This window comes from Mesoplodon densirostris, chromosome 10, assembly GCF_025265405.1.
Source record: "Mesoplodon densirostris isolate mMesDen1 chromosome 10, mMesDen1 primary haplotype, whole genome shotgun sequence".
Classification (NCBI taxonomy): domain Eukaryota; kingdom Metazoa; phylum Chordata; class Mammalia; order Artiodactyla; family Ziphiidae; genus Mesoplodon; species Mesoplodon densirostris.
The window spans coordinates 71504756-71522640 of record NC_082670.1 but is presented as its reverse complement, the minus strand read 5'-3'; the positions used below and the strand labels follow the sequence as shown (position 1 = coordinate 71522640).

Here is a 17885-nt window from a genome sequence, read left to right as displayed (position 1 = left end):
TATTTATTTATTTTTGGCTGCGCTGGGTCTTCGTTGCTGTACACGGGCTTTCTCTAGTTGCGGTGAGCAGGGGCTACTCTTCATTGGGGCACGTGGGCTTCTCATTGTCGTGGCTTCTCGTTGTGGAGCACGGGCTCTAGGCACACAGGCTTCAGTAGTTGTGGCACGTGGGCTCAGTAGTTGTGGCTTGCAGGCTCTAGAGCTCAGGCTCAGTAGTTGTGGTGCACGGGCTTAGTTGCTCCGCGGCATGTGGGATCTTCCCGGACCGGGCTCGAACCCGTGTCCCATGCATTGGCAGGCGGATTCTTAACCCCTGCGCCACCAGGGAAGCCTGACTGTTCTTATTATTAGCTCAGAATACTTCATATTATATAATCTTGTATTTGTAGGAGGGAGAAACTGCTGAAGATCCTGAAAGAGTCATTAAAGAATTTGCCCTGAGTCACACCAGCAAGATAGCAACAGGGCTGTCAACAGATCCCAGCCTCAGGATACAATCAGGTCTTTTCACTTCAGCTACATTTTCACAGCACCTCAGGTTCTGAAATGTCCACTCAAGCTATGAAAGAAAAGACATCTGGGGAAGAACAGAGGTCTTATTACCTTTGCTCCAGTTCCAGCTAGTCCTCACCACTGCTATTGTGGAGATGACATGCTGGGTCCATGAAAATCATGGGCCTAGACAAAACAGAAAGCTGAGGTTTTGAGGAGCCCCTGACCTGGAGGTGCACAGTAGCCTGTTGTTTGTGGCAAAACCCAAGGCTTGAAGCAGCGTCATACAGGGCAGCAGAGCCATCACAGAATTGACATGTATTATTATTCCAAAAGACCTAGATTTATTTCCTGGTAATTCTATCAGTAAAAAGTGACCTTTAGGAAGGGTTGTCCCAGTATTCAAATATAGGTCAATAGGTTGATTTAAGCAGAGTTTTAAATCACAACCTTAAAATGTTTCGTAAGTAGCCACAACGGTTTGCTCTGAGAGAGTGTCCTAGGCTCAAGAGTTAGCCAGAAGCCCATGGGGTAAATGGCCACTTGCTTGGCTAAGGAGATGCAATACTTCCAAATGACAGTGGTGCTATCTGGTAGAGGTGATGTGCTTGAAAGCAAGAGTGGGACTCAGATAAGCCCTGAGGTCACGTGGAGACTGTTGAGGAGATTGGTTAGGTATTAAAAAACTTTAAATTTGTCTTCTATGGGGATCAATTCTATGGGCTGCAGCTTCTGGTTAATGGAATGTAGCCAGGATATTTCTGTATCAACCAGAGAATATGAGACCTTCTTGGCTTGAACTCTCATAATGTAATATGGCAGGATTAATGAGAGGAAAACTATATAAATGATATTTACTCTAAGGGTGGGAGCCTGTCCTCCTGAGCTAGTAAGGAGAGAAAATACTGAGTGACCTGTGGAGACTAGGAGAGACTCCTCCTCTCTCCTTCCCAGGGGAAAAGATAGTTAAGGAATTGGGCATTTTCTCACATGTTCTTAACTATCAATAAAAGGGAGGAGAAAGCTCCCCTTAAACTATGTGCAAAGGTCTAAGCCCTGTGCAAAGCCATCTCTGGTAAAAGGCCACAGCTTTGTCACAATGTCAGTCACAGTCCAGTGTTGTGGAGGTAGGCTCCAAGTGGCAGCTGTCTGAGACAATGAGAAAAGCCCAGGGGCAGAGCTCTCCCTCAATTCCAGTGTAGGACTGAGTTGGAGACAGAACACAGCATTGGGGTGTTTGGAGCAGCAGAGAGAATCAAAGGAGTGACTTCATACTTTTTCCTTCATCCCTGAACTGTTGGGTGAATTAACCATGAGGCTATTAAGTGATTTAATTGTTTCAGAGAAATATGAGCAGTATTGCTGTTAATCCTTAATTTTATTTCATTAAACTACTCTCCAAAAGTAAAATTGTTGATTTTATGTTTTCCTGTTTTTTTCTATGGGTGGTATCCAGGCATTCATCTTTTTTTTTTAAAGTTCCCCAGGTCATTCTATGTGCAGAGTTGAGAACTACCATTCTAGAGATTCATACTGATATATTAAAACGTGGCTAAAAGGATGTTCTGGGACTTCCCTGGTGGTACAGTGGTTAAGAATCCACCTGCCAATGCAGGGGACACAGGTTTGAGCCCTGGTCCAGGAAGATCCCACATGCCGTGGAGCAATTAAGCCTGTGCGCCACAACTCCTGAAATCCGTGTGCCTAGAGCCTGTGCTCCGCAACAAGAGAAGCCACTGCAATGAGAAGCCCACTCACCGCAACTAGAGAAAGCCCGCACACAGCAACGAAGACCCAATGCAGCCAAAACTAAATAAATTTATTTAAAATATATATATATATATATAAAATAAAAGGGTGTTCCTTTAGCATCAGCTGGTGTGCCTACATCCTTTACAGTCAGTGTGGCCGGGTCCACTAATGACATTTATCCAGACCCCAAACTTGCACTGTCCTTCCACAATTAGTGGAGGAAACAATGCCATAGTCTCTTTCTTTCGCTTTAAATAAACCTCTTGTTGGCTCGGGCGGAGGAGCTGGGGAGTCTGGGCCTGCGGTCCACCCTAGGCTTTGGGTTTGGGGAGGTGCCTGAGTTTGGCCGGGACCCTGGAAAAGGCGGTGCGGGATGACGCCACCGCTGACCCGGGTCAGGCCCCGCCCAGGTCTCTGCCGGGACCTGGCGCCCCGCCCCACCTCGCGGCGGCCGTGCACTGCGAACTACATTTCCCATAATGCACACCGAGGGCGGGCAGGGCCAGGCCCAGCAACTGGAGCCGGGCCTCCGCCACCAGAGGCTGGCGAGTGCTGTCTTCGTGAGCCGGCAGCCGGGCAAGGGGCTGTGGGAGGGAGCGGTGGCCTGCGCTGTGGCCATGTCTGTGTCTGCAGCGGGCCATGGTCCCGCGAACCTGAACCATCAGTCCGGGCCCGGCCGGACACCCGTGACCTCCCGGGGGTCCGGCAGAGGGCAGTGACCGGCAATCTCTGTGCTTCCTGACCCCTTCCCCTCCCCGAGAAACAGGTGAGTCCGACTGCCAACCCACGTGGCTTGGGGGCGCCGAGAGACTGGAGAGCTGTCATCTTTGAAGGGAGGGGCTTGAAGACTGGGGGCCCCTGCAGTCTACGCTGCCATTTGCGGTAGAAGGACTGGGTCTCTCTGGGACCGCTTCGCCGGTTCCCAGCTGGGAAATACAAAAGGCGAGGCCTGGAACTCTTCCTTCGGCTGGAAGGGCAAAGTCCTGTAGCCCCAACGCCCACACATTCGGCCCAGCAGAGTGCTCTCAAAGACTGTCAGAGGTTGACTGTGGGGTGAGCAGGAAGCTCCTGAAAGTGTCTTGAGGCTTGGGACTTTGCCTTCAAGGGTGCCCTGGCTCAGATAACCAAGCTGCCTCTTGCACCTGTTGAGCCACACTTTCTGGGCTCGAGTTTGCTGGGGAGGGTGAGCAGCCTTTGTTAGAGAGGGGAGTGACCACTAGCAGTGACAAGTACCAAGCTATACTCTCAGCATGGAGTAGGCATCCTGCTGAAGCAGTTACAGCACAGCCTCACTTGGACCCACTGCCACACATCCATGCATCCTGGCACCATCCTCCCAGATAGCCCACTCCCCAAAGGGTCAAGGCAGGATAGGGCACTATCTAAGCAGGAAGAGGGAGCAAGAGTGGTAGGGACCCAGTAGGGAGGGGTTCTTGCAAGGCCCTTCCTGCCTCCAGGCCAGGCACCTAGAGGAGGGAGGCATACCAGAAGGGCTGATTGAGCTAACTTGTTTGGTGACATTGCTCAAAGGCACAGCAGAACACTTCTAGGGAAAATAGCAAGCCCTGGAGGCTTCTAGAGAGGCTGCCTGAGAAGGGGCCCCAAGGGAGTATCTGGGACTGGTTCCAAGAGACCTCTCTTGCTTAACTGCTTCAGGCCCAGCCACCCAAGAGCTTCAGCCACACAGGTTATGGCTTCAGTGGGGTTTGGGGTGGGTTTTGCTATGAGTCATTCACCCTCCCTGCCTAGTTTCCAGTGTAAATGTCCAGAGAACTGTTTGCTTCACCAGGGCTTTTGGCTGGACCCCGATACTGGCCTTGGAGATATTGAGGTACTACATGATTTCAGGTGGTTGGAGAACTGTTTGGAAGGAGATGTCCACTAGCTCCAGCCAGCTGGCCCTGCCCTCACAACATGCAGATACCATGTTGGGTAGTACTCAGCCATGCTGGGCGCAGTTACCTAAATCCCACTGGGATCAGTGGGTAGTGGGCCCTCAGAGGTAAGCTGCTATAGACCTTGTTTTGGTCTTTGAGCCAGAGGTGCAAGGCCACAGAGCAGGGGCATGTGGTAGAAAGGAGTTCAGCTTGGGAGAGACTGCTGGGAGCAGCAGGGAACCAATGGTCTGTCCTGCAACTTCAGGATGAATAGCCAGTTAGCCTGGAGGAACTCCCAGCCCTAGGCCCAAAGGAATCTCTTTGTCCCAGCATCACAAATGGGTCATTTCAGGCCAGAGCCCACCTGGCTTCATGAGGTCAGAAGCACATCCTGTTCACTAAGGGCCTGGCTCAGGATGAGCAAACTCGCAAAGGACTGATTTACATGGCAGAGATTACTGGATCTGTGTATAAGTGCAGGTACACATGGTCTGAATAAGAATAATCATGATACGCTAAAGACAACTGAGTGTATATGTACCTACTCTGTGCCAGGGTAACCAAATTACATGGATTATCTCATTTAATCCTTCCACAACCTAATGAATCAGTACTGTCATCATCCTCATTTCATAGGTGAGAAAGCTGAGATTTATAAAGCCAAGCCAGGTTAATACAGGTCCCTCTGACTCCAGAGCCATTGTTACTGAACACTGAACTGCTACCAAGGACAAGTCTTCCCTACAGGCAGGAGTCTCCCAAGGCTACATTGGAGCTGGGTGTTCTCTGAGGATCTTTCATCTTCTCCCTTCCCAAGTTATTTATCTGACAAATGTTAATTAAAGTCCTCCTGCTTATGGAGCTGACATTCTGAAATTTGCGACAGCTCACAGGGTTACCTTCAATGTAGAAAAATAAAGCAGGGCAAGGGAGATAAGAATCCAGGATATTCCAGGAAGGCCTCTCTGATAAGGTAACACTTGAGCAGCAACCTGAAGGAAGTGACAGAGTGAGTCATGTAGATATTTGGCCAAGTAGTGGAATAGGTGAGGTGGGGGGCAGGGGGAAAAGTAGGGAGATGTGGTCCAGGCAGAAAGTTCAGCAAGAGCAAAGTTCTGAAGTGAAGGAATACTCAGGATTTACATTTACAGTATACTCAAGGAAAGCCATAATGTCAGTGTGGCTGGGTTGAAGCAAAGCAAGTAGGGGAAAGAACAGGAGATGAGGCTGAAGAAGTAATTTGGGGGGTGGGGTGCAGCGCGTGTAGACAGAGAGGTTCTTGTGCACCACTGTGAGGAAATTGGCTTTCTCACTGGGTGAGGTGTGACCGTTACAGACTAGTGAGCAAAGGGACTACATGACTTGACTTCTGTCTCAAGCAGATCACTTTGAGTGCCGTGAGAAGGATAGACTACAGGGACAAGGACAGAAGTGGGGAGACTGGTTAAAAGACTGTTGCAATGCTGGAGAGGGTGTGGAGAAAAGGGAACCCTCTTGTACTGTTGGTGGGAATGTAAATTGATACAGCCACTATGGAGAACAGTATGGAGGTTCCTTAAAAAACTACAAATAGAACTACCATATGACCCAGCAATCCCACTACTGGGCATATACCCTGAGAAAACCATAATTCAAAAAGAGTCATGTACCACAGTGTTCATTGCAGCACTGTTTACAATAGCCAGGACATTTACAATAGCCAGGACCTAAGTGTCCATCGACAGATGAATGGATAAAGATGTGGCACATATATACAATGGAATATTACTCAGTCATAAAAAGAAACAAAATTGAGTTATTTGTAGTGAGGTGGATGGACCTAGAGTCTGTCAAACAGAGTGAAGTAAGTCAGAAAGAGAAAAACAGATACCATATGCTAACACATATATGTGGAATCTAAAAAAAAAAATGGTTCTGATGAACCTAGGGGCAGGACAGGAATAAAGACACAGACGTAGAGAATGGACTTGAGGACACGGGGAGGGGGAAGGGTAAGCTAGGATGAAGTGAGAGAGTGGCATTGACATATATACACTACCAAATGTAAAATAGATAGCTAGTGCGAAGCAGCCACGTGGCACAGGGAGATCAGCTCGCTGCTTTGTGACCACCTAGAGGAGTGGGATAGGGAGGGTGGGAGGGAGATGCAAGAGGGAAGGGATATGGGGATATTTGTATACGTATAGCTGATTCACTTTGTTACGCAGCAGAAACTAACACAACATTGTAAAGCAATTATACTCCAATAAAGATGTTAAAAAAAAAAAAAGACTTGCAACAATCTGCTAGAGAGATAATGTTGACTGGGACCAATGTGGTAGTGGTGGAGGTGATGAGAAGTGGTCAGATTCTGAATAAGGGTATTTCCCCATGGAACATCAGTAATCTGTTCCATGAAAGTTGGACATTCTGTCTGGAATCACTAACTTAGTATCTGTTTCCCACTTTTTTTTTGTCATTTAACTTTTTATTTTTTTTAACATTTTATTGAAGTATAGTTGATTTATGTGTTTCCCCATTATTTCAAATGGGAAAAAGTATAATGCTTCCTTCATCAACCCCAAATCCCCAATTTTCTAAAATGGCACTAAAACACAAGGAAAATACATACCTAATATATGCCAAATAAATTATAATGTTAGGATACAAAATGCTTAAAACATTTCCTCCTGATCAAACAGTGTTGCTTTGATACAGCATCATGGCCTCTTTCAGTACCTGCAGATAGCCATGATGCAAGTAAACCCCTTTTGTTGGCACTCAATGATCTTCTATCAGTTCTATTTGAAATGTAATTTGAGGCTTTAAATGTACATTCCTTTATTAAAAAATATAGATCAAGTGTTGATAATAGTTTTTTTCTATGTAAACATAAGCTCAATCAGTACAAGTTTGTTGTATTAGTTATCTATTGCTGTGTAACAAGTTATCCCAAAACTTAACAGCTCAAAACAATAATAAATATTTATTATCTCATACAGTTCCTGAGGGTCAGGAATTTGGGAGCATCTTAGCTGGATGGTTCAGGCCCAGTGTCTCTCATGAGGTTGCAGTCATTCAAAGGCATGACTGGGGCTAGATGATTTGCTTCCAAGACTGCTCGCTCACATGACTAGCACATTGGTACTGGCTGTTCTCAGGTTTCAGTTTCTTACCATGAGCTCCTCTCTTTAGGGCTGCTTGAGTGTCCTCACAACTGATGGCTGATGGTTGCACCTAGAGAGAGTGATCCAAGAGAACAAAGCAGAAGCCACAATGTCTTTTATGACCTAGCCTCAGAAGTCACACATTGTCATTTTTCACATTATCCTGTTGGTGACATAGATTAGTTCTGCTCAGTGTGGGATGGGAGTATATAGACTTGAATGCTGGGAGTTGAGGATCACTGAGGACCATTTTGAAGGCTGGCTACCACAGCTGTGTATTAAAAACCAAGAGGCATTCTATGTGGCAAAGGTTAATGAGAGACATTTTGCTGGGTGTACCTGTATTCTGAAGTAAAGCTGACAAGATTTACTGGTGGTTTGGTATATGAGGTACGGGAAGAAGAGAGGCATAAGGGATGCCTCCAAGATTTTTTGCTAAATAACTGGAAGTATCAAATTGTCTTTCACTGAGATGGAGAAAACTCTCGGAGGAACAACTTTTTAAGGGGATGATCAGGAACTCAGTTTTGATATAACTTTGAGATACTATAAGATATCCAAGGGCAAACATCAAGTAAACAGTTAAATGTGTGTGCCTCTGGAAGTCAGAAGAGAGATTAGGGCTGTGAATAAAATTTGGAATCATTAATTTATCAGTGAAATTTAAAACCATGAGACTGAATAAGGTCACCAAGGGATCGAATGAAGACAGAAAAGAGATCCAAGACCTGAAATCTTGGTCCCTCAACAGTAAGAAGAACTGTAAAGAGGACTTAGAAGGAGTTGTCCATGAGGTAGGAGAACCATGAAAGGAGAGTGATGTGCCAGAAGCCAAGAGAAGAAAGTGTTTTGAGAGAGAGGATATAATCATTGTGGCTGCTGAGTGAAGTGAGATGATCCTGGAGGTCATCTGGAGACCTTGAGGGAGCAGTGTTACTGGAGTAATAGTTGGAATGGATTCAAATGTGAATGGGAAAAGTGGAGAGACACCTGAGCGCTCCACATTTCCCAGTCCCTCTGGCCACATGACTAGTTCTGGCCAATCTGGACTTAGAAGTATTTAAGAGTTGGTACATGACCCTCCAGCCCTGTCTTCCATTGCCAGGTGATGACAGAGCTATAAGATGCTAGTAGCCTGGATTCTTGAATCACTGCCCGGAAGGGAGCTGCTCTGAATTGCTACTAAACCCACAGTACGTGAGCAAAAAATAAGCCTTTAGTGCTTGCTTCGGCAGCACATATACTAAAATTGGAACGATACAGAGAAGATTAGTGTGGCCCCTGTGCAAGGATGACACGCAAATTCCTGAAGCGTTCCATATTTTTTGGTTCAGGCGGTAGTGCGAGGAAGCAATGCGGGGCGGCAGATGAAGCTTCGCTCTCCCGCTGCTCACCTCCTGCTGTGCGGTCCACTTCCTAACAGCCCACGTCCCAGATAGAGGTCCGCAGCCTGGGAGTTGGGGACCCCTGCTGTATATAATGGAGTCAGCCTGTCAAATTAGGAACTTGTAAATATATTAATACATATTATCCTTTAGAGATTATTTAAAATGCTTGCAAAATCTGTGAAGGTGGTCAAAAGGTACAAACTTCCAGTTATAAAATAAATAAATCCTGAGGATGTAATGTACAGCATGGTGACTATAATTAATAATGCTTGTATATTTGAAAGTTGCTAAGAGAGTAGGTATTAAAAGTTCTCATCACAAGAAAAAAATTTTGTAACTATGAGTGGTGATGGGTGTTAACGAGACATGGTGGTGACCATTTTGCAATATATACAAATACTGAATCATTATGTTGTAGACCTGAAACTAATATAATGTTATACATAGATTATTTCTCAATAAAAAAATGCTTGCAATAAAAAAAAAAGCCTTTAGGGAATTCCCTGGCAGTCCAGTGGTTAGGACTCTGCACTTCCATTGCCTGCGGCCCAAGTTCAATCCCACAAGCCATGTGATATGGCCAAAACAAACAAAAAAAGCCTTTATGTGTAAAGCCTCTACCATTTTGGCACTCATTTGTTACACAGCATAGCCTAGCTTACGTGACTAATTAAACTCCAAGTACTGTTTACTGTTTTGAGGTTTGTTTGTTTGTTTTATAAAGGACAGCAAAAAAAAAAAAAAAGGTTGGTACCTAGAGGGGAATGTAGAGTTAAGGGGAGGTTTGTCTTAAGGTTTTAATTGAAATAAAACAAACATAAAGTTCACAAATCATAAGTACAGCTCAATGAATTATAACAGAATAAACACATCTAAGGGAAGGTGTTTTGAAAATGGAAGAAACATCAGTATATTGGTGATGGATAGGGGAGAAGGGGACACTGATGATCCGAGAGAGAGAGGGACAGCTGCTGAAGCCATATGCTTGGATGGGTGAGAGGGGCTGGAGTGGAGGCATTAGTGGAGCCCAGACAGCTCATCTTTAGTAAGAAGGAGGAAGGCAGAGTCTGACAGGTGAGGTGAGGTGGTAGTGGGAATCTTGGAAGTTCTCTTTTGCTGACTTCCGTGTCCTCAGTGAAATAGAAGGTAAGGTTATCACTGATAGTGCTGAGGGTGAGCACTGGAGAAAATGATGGAAGCTTGAGAAGAGAGAAGATGTGAAGCTATCCACTAGGGGAGTGGGAAAGTGAGTACACATAGAAATGTAGGGCATTCCCATTTAAAGTAATTGTTCTGGACCCTCTCCTCAGAAAAAAGCACATACCAATCCAGGCCTCCATCCAAGGAGCCAGGTCCAGAAGCCCTGGCCACAACCCCAGGACTGGCAGTAGCAGCTTGCCCTCCGCCTGTATATGGACAGACTCATCTCTCTGGGGTCACTCTCTCTTTACATAGCAATGCAGACCCCACCTGGGCTTTTAGGTTAGCTTGTAAAATAATGGTCTCCAAGGTTCTCGTGTGGCCTGTGTCTTCTTGCTCAAGATCTGGACATGCCCTAGTTTCCTTAGCACCCACTGCCCTGGGCTCCGTGGTGTTGCGGTGGCTGTTTTGGCCTGTTTTGGATTGCTCCTCTTGGTCTCAGTCTCAGGGGAGACCTTTCTGGATGCCTCCCCAGGTTCCTGTTGAGGGCATGCAGCTTCTTAATTACTCTTCATCAGAAAAGGTGGACCACACCTTGGTCCTCTGGGCTCTGACCCTCGCTGGGAACCATCACTCTTGATTGTCCTGATGGACAGGATTGGTGGCCTAGAAAATCCCAAAAGGTAGATGTTCTCCCAAATAATCTTCCTTTGAAGATTATTCAAAGTGCACTCTGTGTGGGGTGATGCTGTTGACCAGTGGTACCCGACCCCCACTTAACCCTGTGGTGCTCCGGGCCCAGTGGGGGCGTGGCCATCAGGCCAGTCTCTGGCCCTGCCTCCCTGTCTGTCTGTTTTGCACACTGAACTGCTTTACAAGATTAATTTGAAGAAAGAATTCCACAGCTTACAACAAAGATGACAGAAGAGCTTGAAAATCAGTTCTTTGGGTACACTTGCAGGAGCTGCCTCCTAGGAACTTGTGGTCAGAGAGGGTTCTTAGACACAGGTAAGCGAGGCCCACACAAATGCTAGTGCTGGTGACACCGTTTGAAATCACTCTTCTCATGAACGTTTTTGAGCACCTACTTCATGCCAGGCTCAGGGTGGAGTCATTTGCCCAAGGTTACAGAGCTAGTAAGGGACAAGCCTCGATTATTCCCTGTGGACTCTGCTCCAGGAGGGCAGGGACAGAGTCTGCTTTGCTCACACTAACACCAGTCCCCACGAGGCCCCTGGCCTGCCTGCAGTGCCTTCCTCATGAGTCTCTGACTAGTCTTCACTGCCCTTCTAGCCCATCCAGCCAAATTTCTCTTCCCTAAAGGGTTAGTGCCTCAGATGGAACCCCTCTCCTATGGATTGTTTGTTGCCTGCCAAATGAAGACCTTCATTCATCCTGTCATTAAGGGACCTTAGAGGCTGATCCCAAGAGAGCCAACCAACTTCGTTATCCCTGACATCCACTCTTGGCCACCTCCACCTGGCCCTGAGGCTGCGGAAGGACTGGGAGATCAGGCTGAGTTTGTCCTTAGTGTCCATCAAATGGGCACTGAGAACTGACATGTCCATAGTTGTTTTTAACTGGAAAGGTGAGCCCTGGTGCCAAATTCAAAAGGTACAGAATGCAAGGAGAAAAGCAAGGCTTAGGCCTGTTTACTCTGACTCACTTCGTTCATAGTAAATGTCTAAATATCAAAAAGAACTTATTTGTCAACTCAGTTTTGAATGGAGAAATGTTCATGGTAGGACGTACAGTGGAAGATATCAGGATACAGAATGGTTTCAATTCCCAGCTCCAGCGCTTCTTTCCTGTTGTGACATTGGGCAATGTACTTACACTCTCTCAGCTTCAGTTTTTTAATATATAAAGCTTGTCTGACGAGAGTGCCTGCCTCAGAGAAGAGTGATCAGGATTACATAAAAATCCACATAGGGACTGGGACTTCCCTGGAACTTCCAGGGGTAAAGAATATGCCTTCCAATGCAGGGGATGCGGGTTCGATCCCTGGTCAGGGAACTAAGATCCCACGTGCTGCGGGGCAACTAAGCCCACGTGCCACAACTAGAGAGAGAAAAAAACCCTGCACACCACAACTAGAGAGAAGCTTGAGTGCCGCAGCTAGGACCCGACACAGGGACTTCCCTGGTGGCTCAGTGGTTAAGTAAGAATCCACCTGCCAATGCAGGGGACACGGGTTTGATCCCTGGTCCAGGAAGATCCTGAAGATCGCAGAGCAACTAAGCCCGTGTGCCACAACTACTGAGCCTGCGCTCTGGAGCCCGTGCTCTGCAATGAGAAGCCACCGCAATGAGAAGCCCGCGCACCACAACGAAGCTTAGCCCCCACTCACCGCAACTAGAGAAAGCCCGCAAGCAGCAACGAAGACCCAACACAGCCAAAAAAAAAAAAAAGTATATTTATTTATTTATTTATTTAGGCTGCACCGGGTCTTAGTTGCATCAGGCAGGATCTTCATTGCAGCATGCAGGATCTTTAGTTATGGCATGAGGGATCTTTAGTTGCAACATGCTGCTCTTAGTTTTGGCATGCGGGATCTAGTTTCCTGACCAGGGATCGAACCGGGCCCCCTGTATTGGGAGCACAGAGTCTTAACCACTGGACCACCAGGCAAGTCCCCCATGCATTCTTTTATAATCAGAAAGAGAACAGCACGCTTCTTTAGAAGGGAATATTCAGAACCCATTCCCCAGAGGTTTGAGTTAGCTGGGTCCTGGTGAGGGATACTTTCCTGTACTTAACCACTCTTAATTATGCCAGTGACTCCTGCCACTAGCACCTTCCCCCTTACCCTCAATTATGCCTTTGTTTGCCCCACAGGAGAGCCCAAGGGATGGCTGCTGACATGCAGAGGAAGAGAAGCAACGAAGGCCCTGATGGCACGTTGGCTCCTTCTGATAGGCAGAGTGTGGAGAGAGCTGAGAGCCCCACACCAGGACTGGCCCAGGGAATGGAGCCAGGTACGGACAGGGTGCGCAGCCCCAGCTAGCTTACAGCTAGAGCAGCCTCCAGGGCAATCGGGATTCCCAACCACTCTTTCACTGTCACTCATTCATGCATGTGTTCACTCACTTGTTAGCTATTTGTCATGTGCTGGGGATACTGCAGGGATCCAGGCTCAGTGTGCATCTGGCCTTCCTCTCCACTTCATGTTGTGCCACTTGCCCTGTACTGTCTTGCCACCAGTGTGGGCTCTCCTCCTATTTCCTGTGTCCACAGGTACCTCCCTGGCTCCTTCTCTCTCCCTCAGCTCTCAACTTAAATGTCACCTCCTCACAAGAGAGGCCTGCTCTGACCATGCTCTGCACAGAGCACTAGTTATTTTGTAGTCTTATTTGTGTCTGTATGTATTGCCCATCTCTCTTGTCCACAAGATTGTGAGCTCTTTGAGCTCAGAGCTGTTGTATCCCCAACGCCTGGTACAGTGCTGAACTCATAATAGAGACCCGAAACATATCTCTTGAACTCTTCTGTCCAAAAAAAAATCAGTAAAGGAAAACTGACATGGTCCCTGCCTTGGGGGAGCCACAGGCTAGTAAGAGCATTCCAGTGGAGGGGGTTAGGAACCATGGGTCCCTGCGCAGGGTCAGGGAGCCTTCTCCCAGGGAGAGAGATTTGCTGAGCACAGGAGGTATTCCAGGCACAGGGCGAGGTGCTGGGCACACAGAAGTGAAAAACCAGGTTCCTGCCCATGAGGGGGAACCCCACTGCAGTTGGGGAGAAGGGCAATAACTGATAAGTGCCCCAAGAGAAGTTAAGGAGGGGATATGATAGAGTGCCTGGGTTTGGGGGTCAGATGACAGGGACAACTAACATCTTTGCTGTGAGCTGAAGTGTGACAGGGAGCTGGCATGCAAGGAGGTGGGAGTGCCTTCCAGGCAGAGGGAACAGGAGATGCAGAGGCCCTGAGGTAGGCGGGGGATATCCAAAGAGCAGATGCACGAAGCGCTGTGAGATGAGAGTGAGAGGGGCAGGCAGATACTGGCTACCACCGCAGCCTTGAGGGGTTGGGGTCTTATTCCCAGGGTGAGGGGAGGAGGCTGGTGGGCTGTAAGTCACAGCAAAGCATGACTTGTAGCCAGAGGGAACAGTGGCTCGCCTCATCAGGACAAGCAGAGTACTGTATTGGGCACCTTGCTGGTGAGGTGGTCTGCCAGAAGCTACCGCTCTAAACACCAGTGCTTTTGGCTGGCAGGTGCCGGACAGGAGGGTGCCATGTTCGTCCATGCCCGTTCCTACGAGGACCTGACTGAATCAGAGAATGGGGTGGCTTCTGGGGAGAGCCCCAAGGAGGGTGCTGGCGGTCCCCCACCTCTGCCTACAGACATGCGCCAGATCAGCCAGGACTTCAGTGAGCTGAGTACCCAGCTGACGGGTGTCGCCCGAGACCTGCAGGAGGAGATGCTTCCAGGAAGCTCTGAGGACTGGCCGGAGTCCCCAGGGTCAGCAGGGCGACCAGCCACAGAGCCCTCAAGGGAGGGCACTGGTGAAGGGGATGAGGAGGAGACTGCTGAGGCATGGCGCCTGCACCAGAAGCATGTCTTCGTGCTGAGCGAGGCGGGGAAGCCTGTGTACTCCCGCTATGGGTCAGAGGAGGCACTTTCCAGCACCATGGGTGTCATGGTGGCCCTGGTGTCCTTTCTGGAGGCTGACAAGAATGCCATCCGTTCCATCCATGCAGGTGAGCCACCAGGAGGTGGGTGCCGGGAGGTCTCCCTGGCCAGGAGAGACCATACCAGGTTTTGGACTCCCAGGGACTAGAGGGCTGGGATGTGCTGTGTGACCAAGGGTAGTTCCTCCACCTCACCGAGCCCCAGGTCCTCATTTGAACACGGGAAAACAACATTGACTCCTTCATAGGGCTGTTGTGAGGGCCAAAGGTGGCTCGCATGTGGGCTTTGCCCTTGGAGAAGGTGAGAAGCTGGGGGAGGTGGCCAAAAAATTCCCAGATCTTGAGCCCCACCCAGCTTTTGCCACTTAGCCCAAGAATGTGTGTCTTTCTGAAGTGCTTCCTGCGTCTTAGCTGGTCCCAGTCTGTGAAACAAGTGGCAGGAAAGGGGAAAGGGGCGGGGGAAGGGGGCCCATGGGCATCTGTTTTTCTTTCATCCTGAAGCCCCCTCTGTGTGCACAGTTCTGAGGGGAGGTGGAGAGATTGTGGAAGGCTGCGTGGGAAAAGCGGGGCTCTGACGGTGCTAGGGCAGGCCAATCAGGGAGGGCTTTCCGGAGAAGGGCTGAAGCTGACACCACCCCTATCCATCCGCCCCATCAGATGGCTACAAGGTAGTATTCGTGCGCCGGAGCCCATTGGTGCTGGTGGCGGTGGCCCGCACGCGGCAGTCGGCACAGGAACTGGCGCAAGAGTTGCTCTACATCTACTACCAGATCCTGAGCCTTCTTACGGGCGCGCAGCTGAGCCACATCTTCCAGCAGAAGCAGAACTATGACCTGCGGCGCCTGCTCTCGGGCTCTGAGCGCATCACGGACAACCTGCTGCAGCTCATGGCGCGAGACCCCAGTTTCCTGATGGGGGCGGCGCGCTGCCTGCCCCTGGCGGCGGCCGTGCGCGACGTCGTGAGTGCCAGCCTGCAGCAGGCGCGCTCCCGCAGCCTCGTCTTCTCCATTCTGCTGGCGCGCAACCAGCTCGTGGCGCTTGTGCGCCGCAAGGACCAATTCCTGCACCCCATCGACCTGCACCTGCTCTTCAACCTCATAAGTTCCTCCTCGTCCTTCCGCGAGGGCGAGGCCTGGACGCCCGTGTGCCTGCCCAAATTCAACGCAGCCGGCTTCTTCCACGCACACATCTCTTACCTGGAGCCTGACACGGATCTCTGCCTGCTGCTCGTCTCCACCGACCGTGAGGACTTCTTTGCAGTGTCTGACTGCCGCCGCCGCTTTCAGGAGCGCCTGCGGAAGCGCGGAGCGCACCTGGCGCTGCGGGAGGCACTGCGCACACCTTACTACAGTGTTGCCCAAGTGGGCATCCCTGACCTGCGCCACTTCCTCTATAAGTCAAAGAGCTCGGGACTCTTCACCAGGTGAGGGAGGGCCTTGGGGACACTGCTTGAGGGAGACAAGGGCGTGGGAGGGGGGCGGCCGGTTGGGCCTGAGCTCTGATGCAGTCTTGAAGCTGACGACCCCTCTGGGAATGGACCGACCTGCTGTGTCTGTTTGACTCTGATACCAGGGACCCAAACCCCCTATCACCCTACTCCCCATCAGCATACACCTCTCTACTTCAGTCATTTCCCATAAGGCCTTGAAATACCCAATACACCCAGGGAAGGAAGCTGGAACAGAGGTCTCCTCTGTTTGGTCAGTTTGGTCCAGCCCAGGATGCAAAACTCCTCCACTTCCTCCTCCAGCAGAGGGGCTGGGGCCAGATGAGGCATCTTCTATCCTCCTTTTACCCCTTTTTGGTCCAGAGGGTTCCTGGCTCACTTTTCCTCCATCTCAGACCTGTCACTCTGTCTAGGACACCTAAACCCAGATTGGCTTCTCCAAGGGAGGGTCACCAAAGATGCCATGAACTTGGGGGAGAGGGGAGAACAGGGCTCCAGTCTGGGTGGGCCCAGCTTTGTCCTGGGGAGTCTTCAGTGGTGAGGAGACAATGCCTTGTCCTGGGGTGGGGGGGGGCATTTGGAGGGTAGGACACATGGTGAAGTCTCCCTGGCTAGGAATAGGTGTTTCTGGATCTCCAGAGAAGCCAGTGGAAGTCATTCCTTTGCGAACCTACTCCCCCATCTCCAGCCCTGAGATCGAGGCCCCGTACACCAGTGAAGAGGAGCAGGAGCGGCTGCTGGGCCTCTACCAGTACCTGCACAGCCGCGCCCACAATGCCTCCCGCCCACTCAAGACTATCTACTACACGGGCCCTAACGAGAACCTCCTGGCTTGGGTAAGGCAGCCCTGGGATGGGCTGGGCTTCATCGGGGTCCTGGGCAAGGGCCACGAGGGTTGTCTAATCTGGATGACCACCCTGTGCCCCCTTCCTCCAGGTGACAGGCGCCTTTGAGCTCTACATGTGCTACAGCCCCCTGGGGACCAAGGCGTCGGCCGTCAGTGCCATCCATAAACTGATGCGCTGGATCCGCAAAGAAGAAGACCGCCTCTTCATCCTCACGCCCCTCACGTACTGATGAGAATGTGTGTGGGCTCAGCCCTGCTAGGCACACCAGGCTGTGGAAGCCATGGGAGCTTCCAGGTGGGGCTGGCCTCTCTGGCCCAGGCAGCAGGCAGGGACTGTGGGTTGGTGTGTGCATTAAAGTGCTTTGGGGAAGACACCTGTGGGCCTTGTCCTTGGTTCCTTCACTCTCACTCACATACAGACGCTGGATCCTCCTCCCTAGGCCCTGCCCATGCTTCCCCATGCACAGCATCACATGTGCTCAGAGTTGGCCCCTGGGCTAGGGCTGTTTTCATTCAGCTGAAGTCCTGCCACATGTAAAGTGTTCTCTAGCACCCCACTGGCCTTCCCCACCACAACCAACCTCCCGTGACGCCCCACCCCACACTCAGTCTGAGCCCCTGGTGCCTCCCCTGTCACTCCTAGGTGGGATTCCCAGCTGCATGGCCTGAAGGACCACCCAACCGCCTGGGAGCCCTGACTGTGGCTCTGCTTAGTGGACTGCTGTAGTTCAGCAGGGGCTGAGCTGAGTAAGACAGGGACAGTCAAGTGGAGAGAGTCTGAGCCCAGGCATGGGTGGGAGCCCTTGGTGAGGTGGCCCAGTGTTCAGCACAAATTCAGAGTCCAGCCTCACTATAGCTGTAGGCCTCTGGGGAAACTATTCCAGCTTAGGGTTCCTCATGAAGGCTGTCCACCTCAGCTCCTCTACCTCCAGCCAGCACATTCCTCAGGATGGCCCCCAGGAGTGAGCCAGAAGACCTGAAAGAAGACCCAGCTGACCTCTGGGGCAAGAGTGGACCCTGCCCTAAGAAGGGCTGATGCCCTTTTCAGTCACCCTGTTCCCTGGCATGGCCCAGCCTACATGGGTCACCATGAACATCCCAGGAGGCTCAGCAGTGAAGGCCCAGCCCCATTCACTCTACCATGAGACCTTCTTAGGACAGAGCCC

The 17885-nt window shown here is 50.1% G+C and overlaps 1 protein-coding gene and 1 non-coding gene across 3 annotated transcripts; both read left to right on the top strand.

Annotated features, from left to right (window-relative positions):
* The first annotated feature begins 2745 nt into the window (after positions 1 to 2745).
* Positions 2746 to 17093, top strand: MON1A (MON1 homolog A, secretory trafficking associated). 2 transcript variants are annotated; one of them, XM_060109882.1, is made up of 6 exons: positions 2746 to 3010; positions 12634 to 12773; positions 14009 to 14494; positions 15083 to 15848; positions 16561 to 16708; positions 16809 to 17093. In XM_060109882.1, exons 2-6 carry the CDS (start codon positions 12647 to 12649, stop codon positions 16947 to 16949), a joined length of 1668 nt encoding a protein of 555 aa, XP_059965865.1. In that variant the 5' UTR covers positions 2746 to 3010; positions 12634 to 12646; the 3' UTR covers positions 16950 to 17093. The 2 variants fall into 2 exon arrangements, with proteins under 2 accessions (XP_059965865.1, XP_059965867.1); XM_060109884.1 differs by lacking the exon at positions 2746 to 3010 and adding an exon at positions 11243 to 11383.
* LOC132498096 (U6 spliceosomal RNA) lies at positions 8487 to 8593 on the top strand. Its single transcript, XR_009533708.1, has one exon. It is a non-coding gene; the product is annotated as a U6 spliceosomal RNA (small nuclear RNA).
* Positions 17094 to 17885: the final 792 nt, after the last annotated feature.

What these genes read in the sequence shown, in the direction of transcription:
- MON1A (XM_060109882.1), top strand. Translation starts at nt 12,647, where the DNA reads ATGGCTGCTGACATGCAGAGGAAGAGAAGCAACGAAGGCCCTGATGGC. An exon ending in GGCCCAGGGAATGGAGCCAG is followed by an intron (nt 12,774 to 14,008) that starts GTACGGACAGGG and finishes TTTGGCTGGCAG; the next exon opens with GTGCCGGACAGGAGGGTGCC. An exon ending in AGCTCGGGACTCTTCACCAG is followed by an intron (nt 15,849 to 16,560) that starts GTGAGGGAGGGC and finishes CCCCATCTCCAG; the next exon opens with CCCTGAGATCGAGGCCCCGT.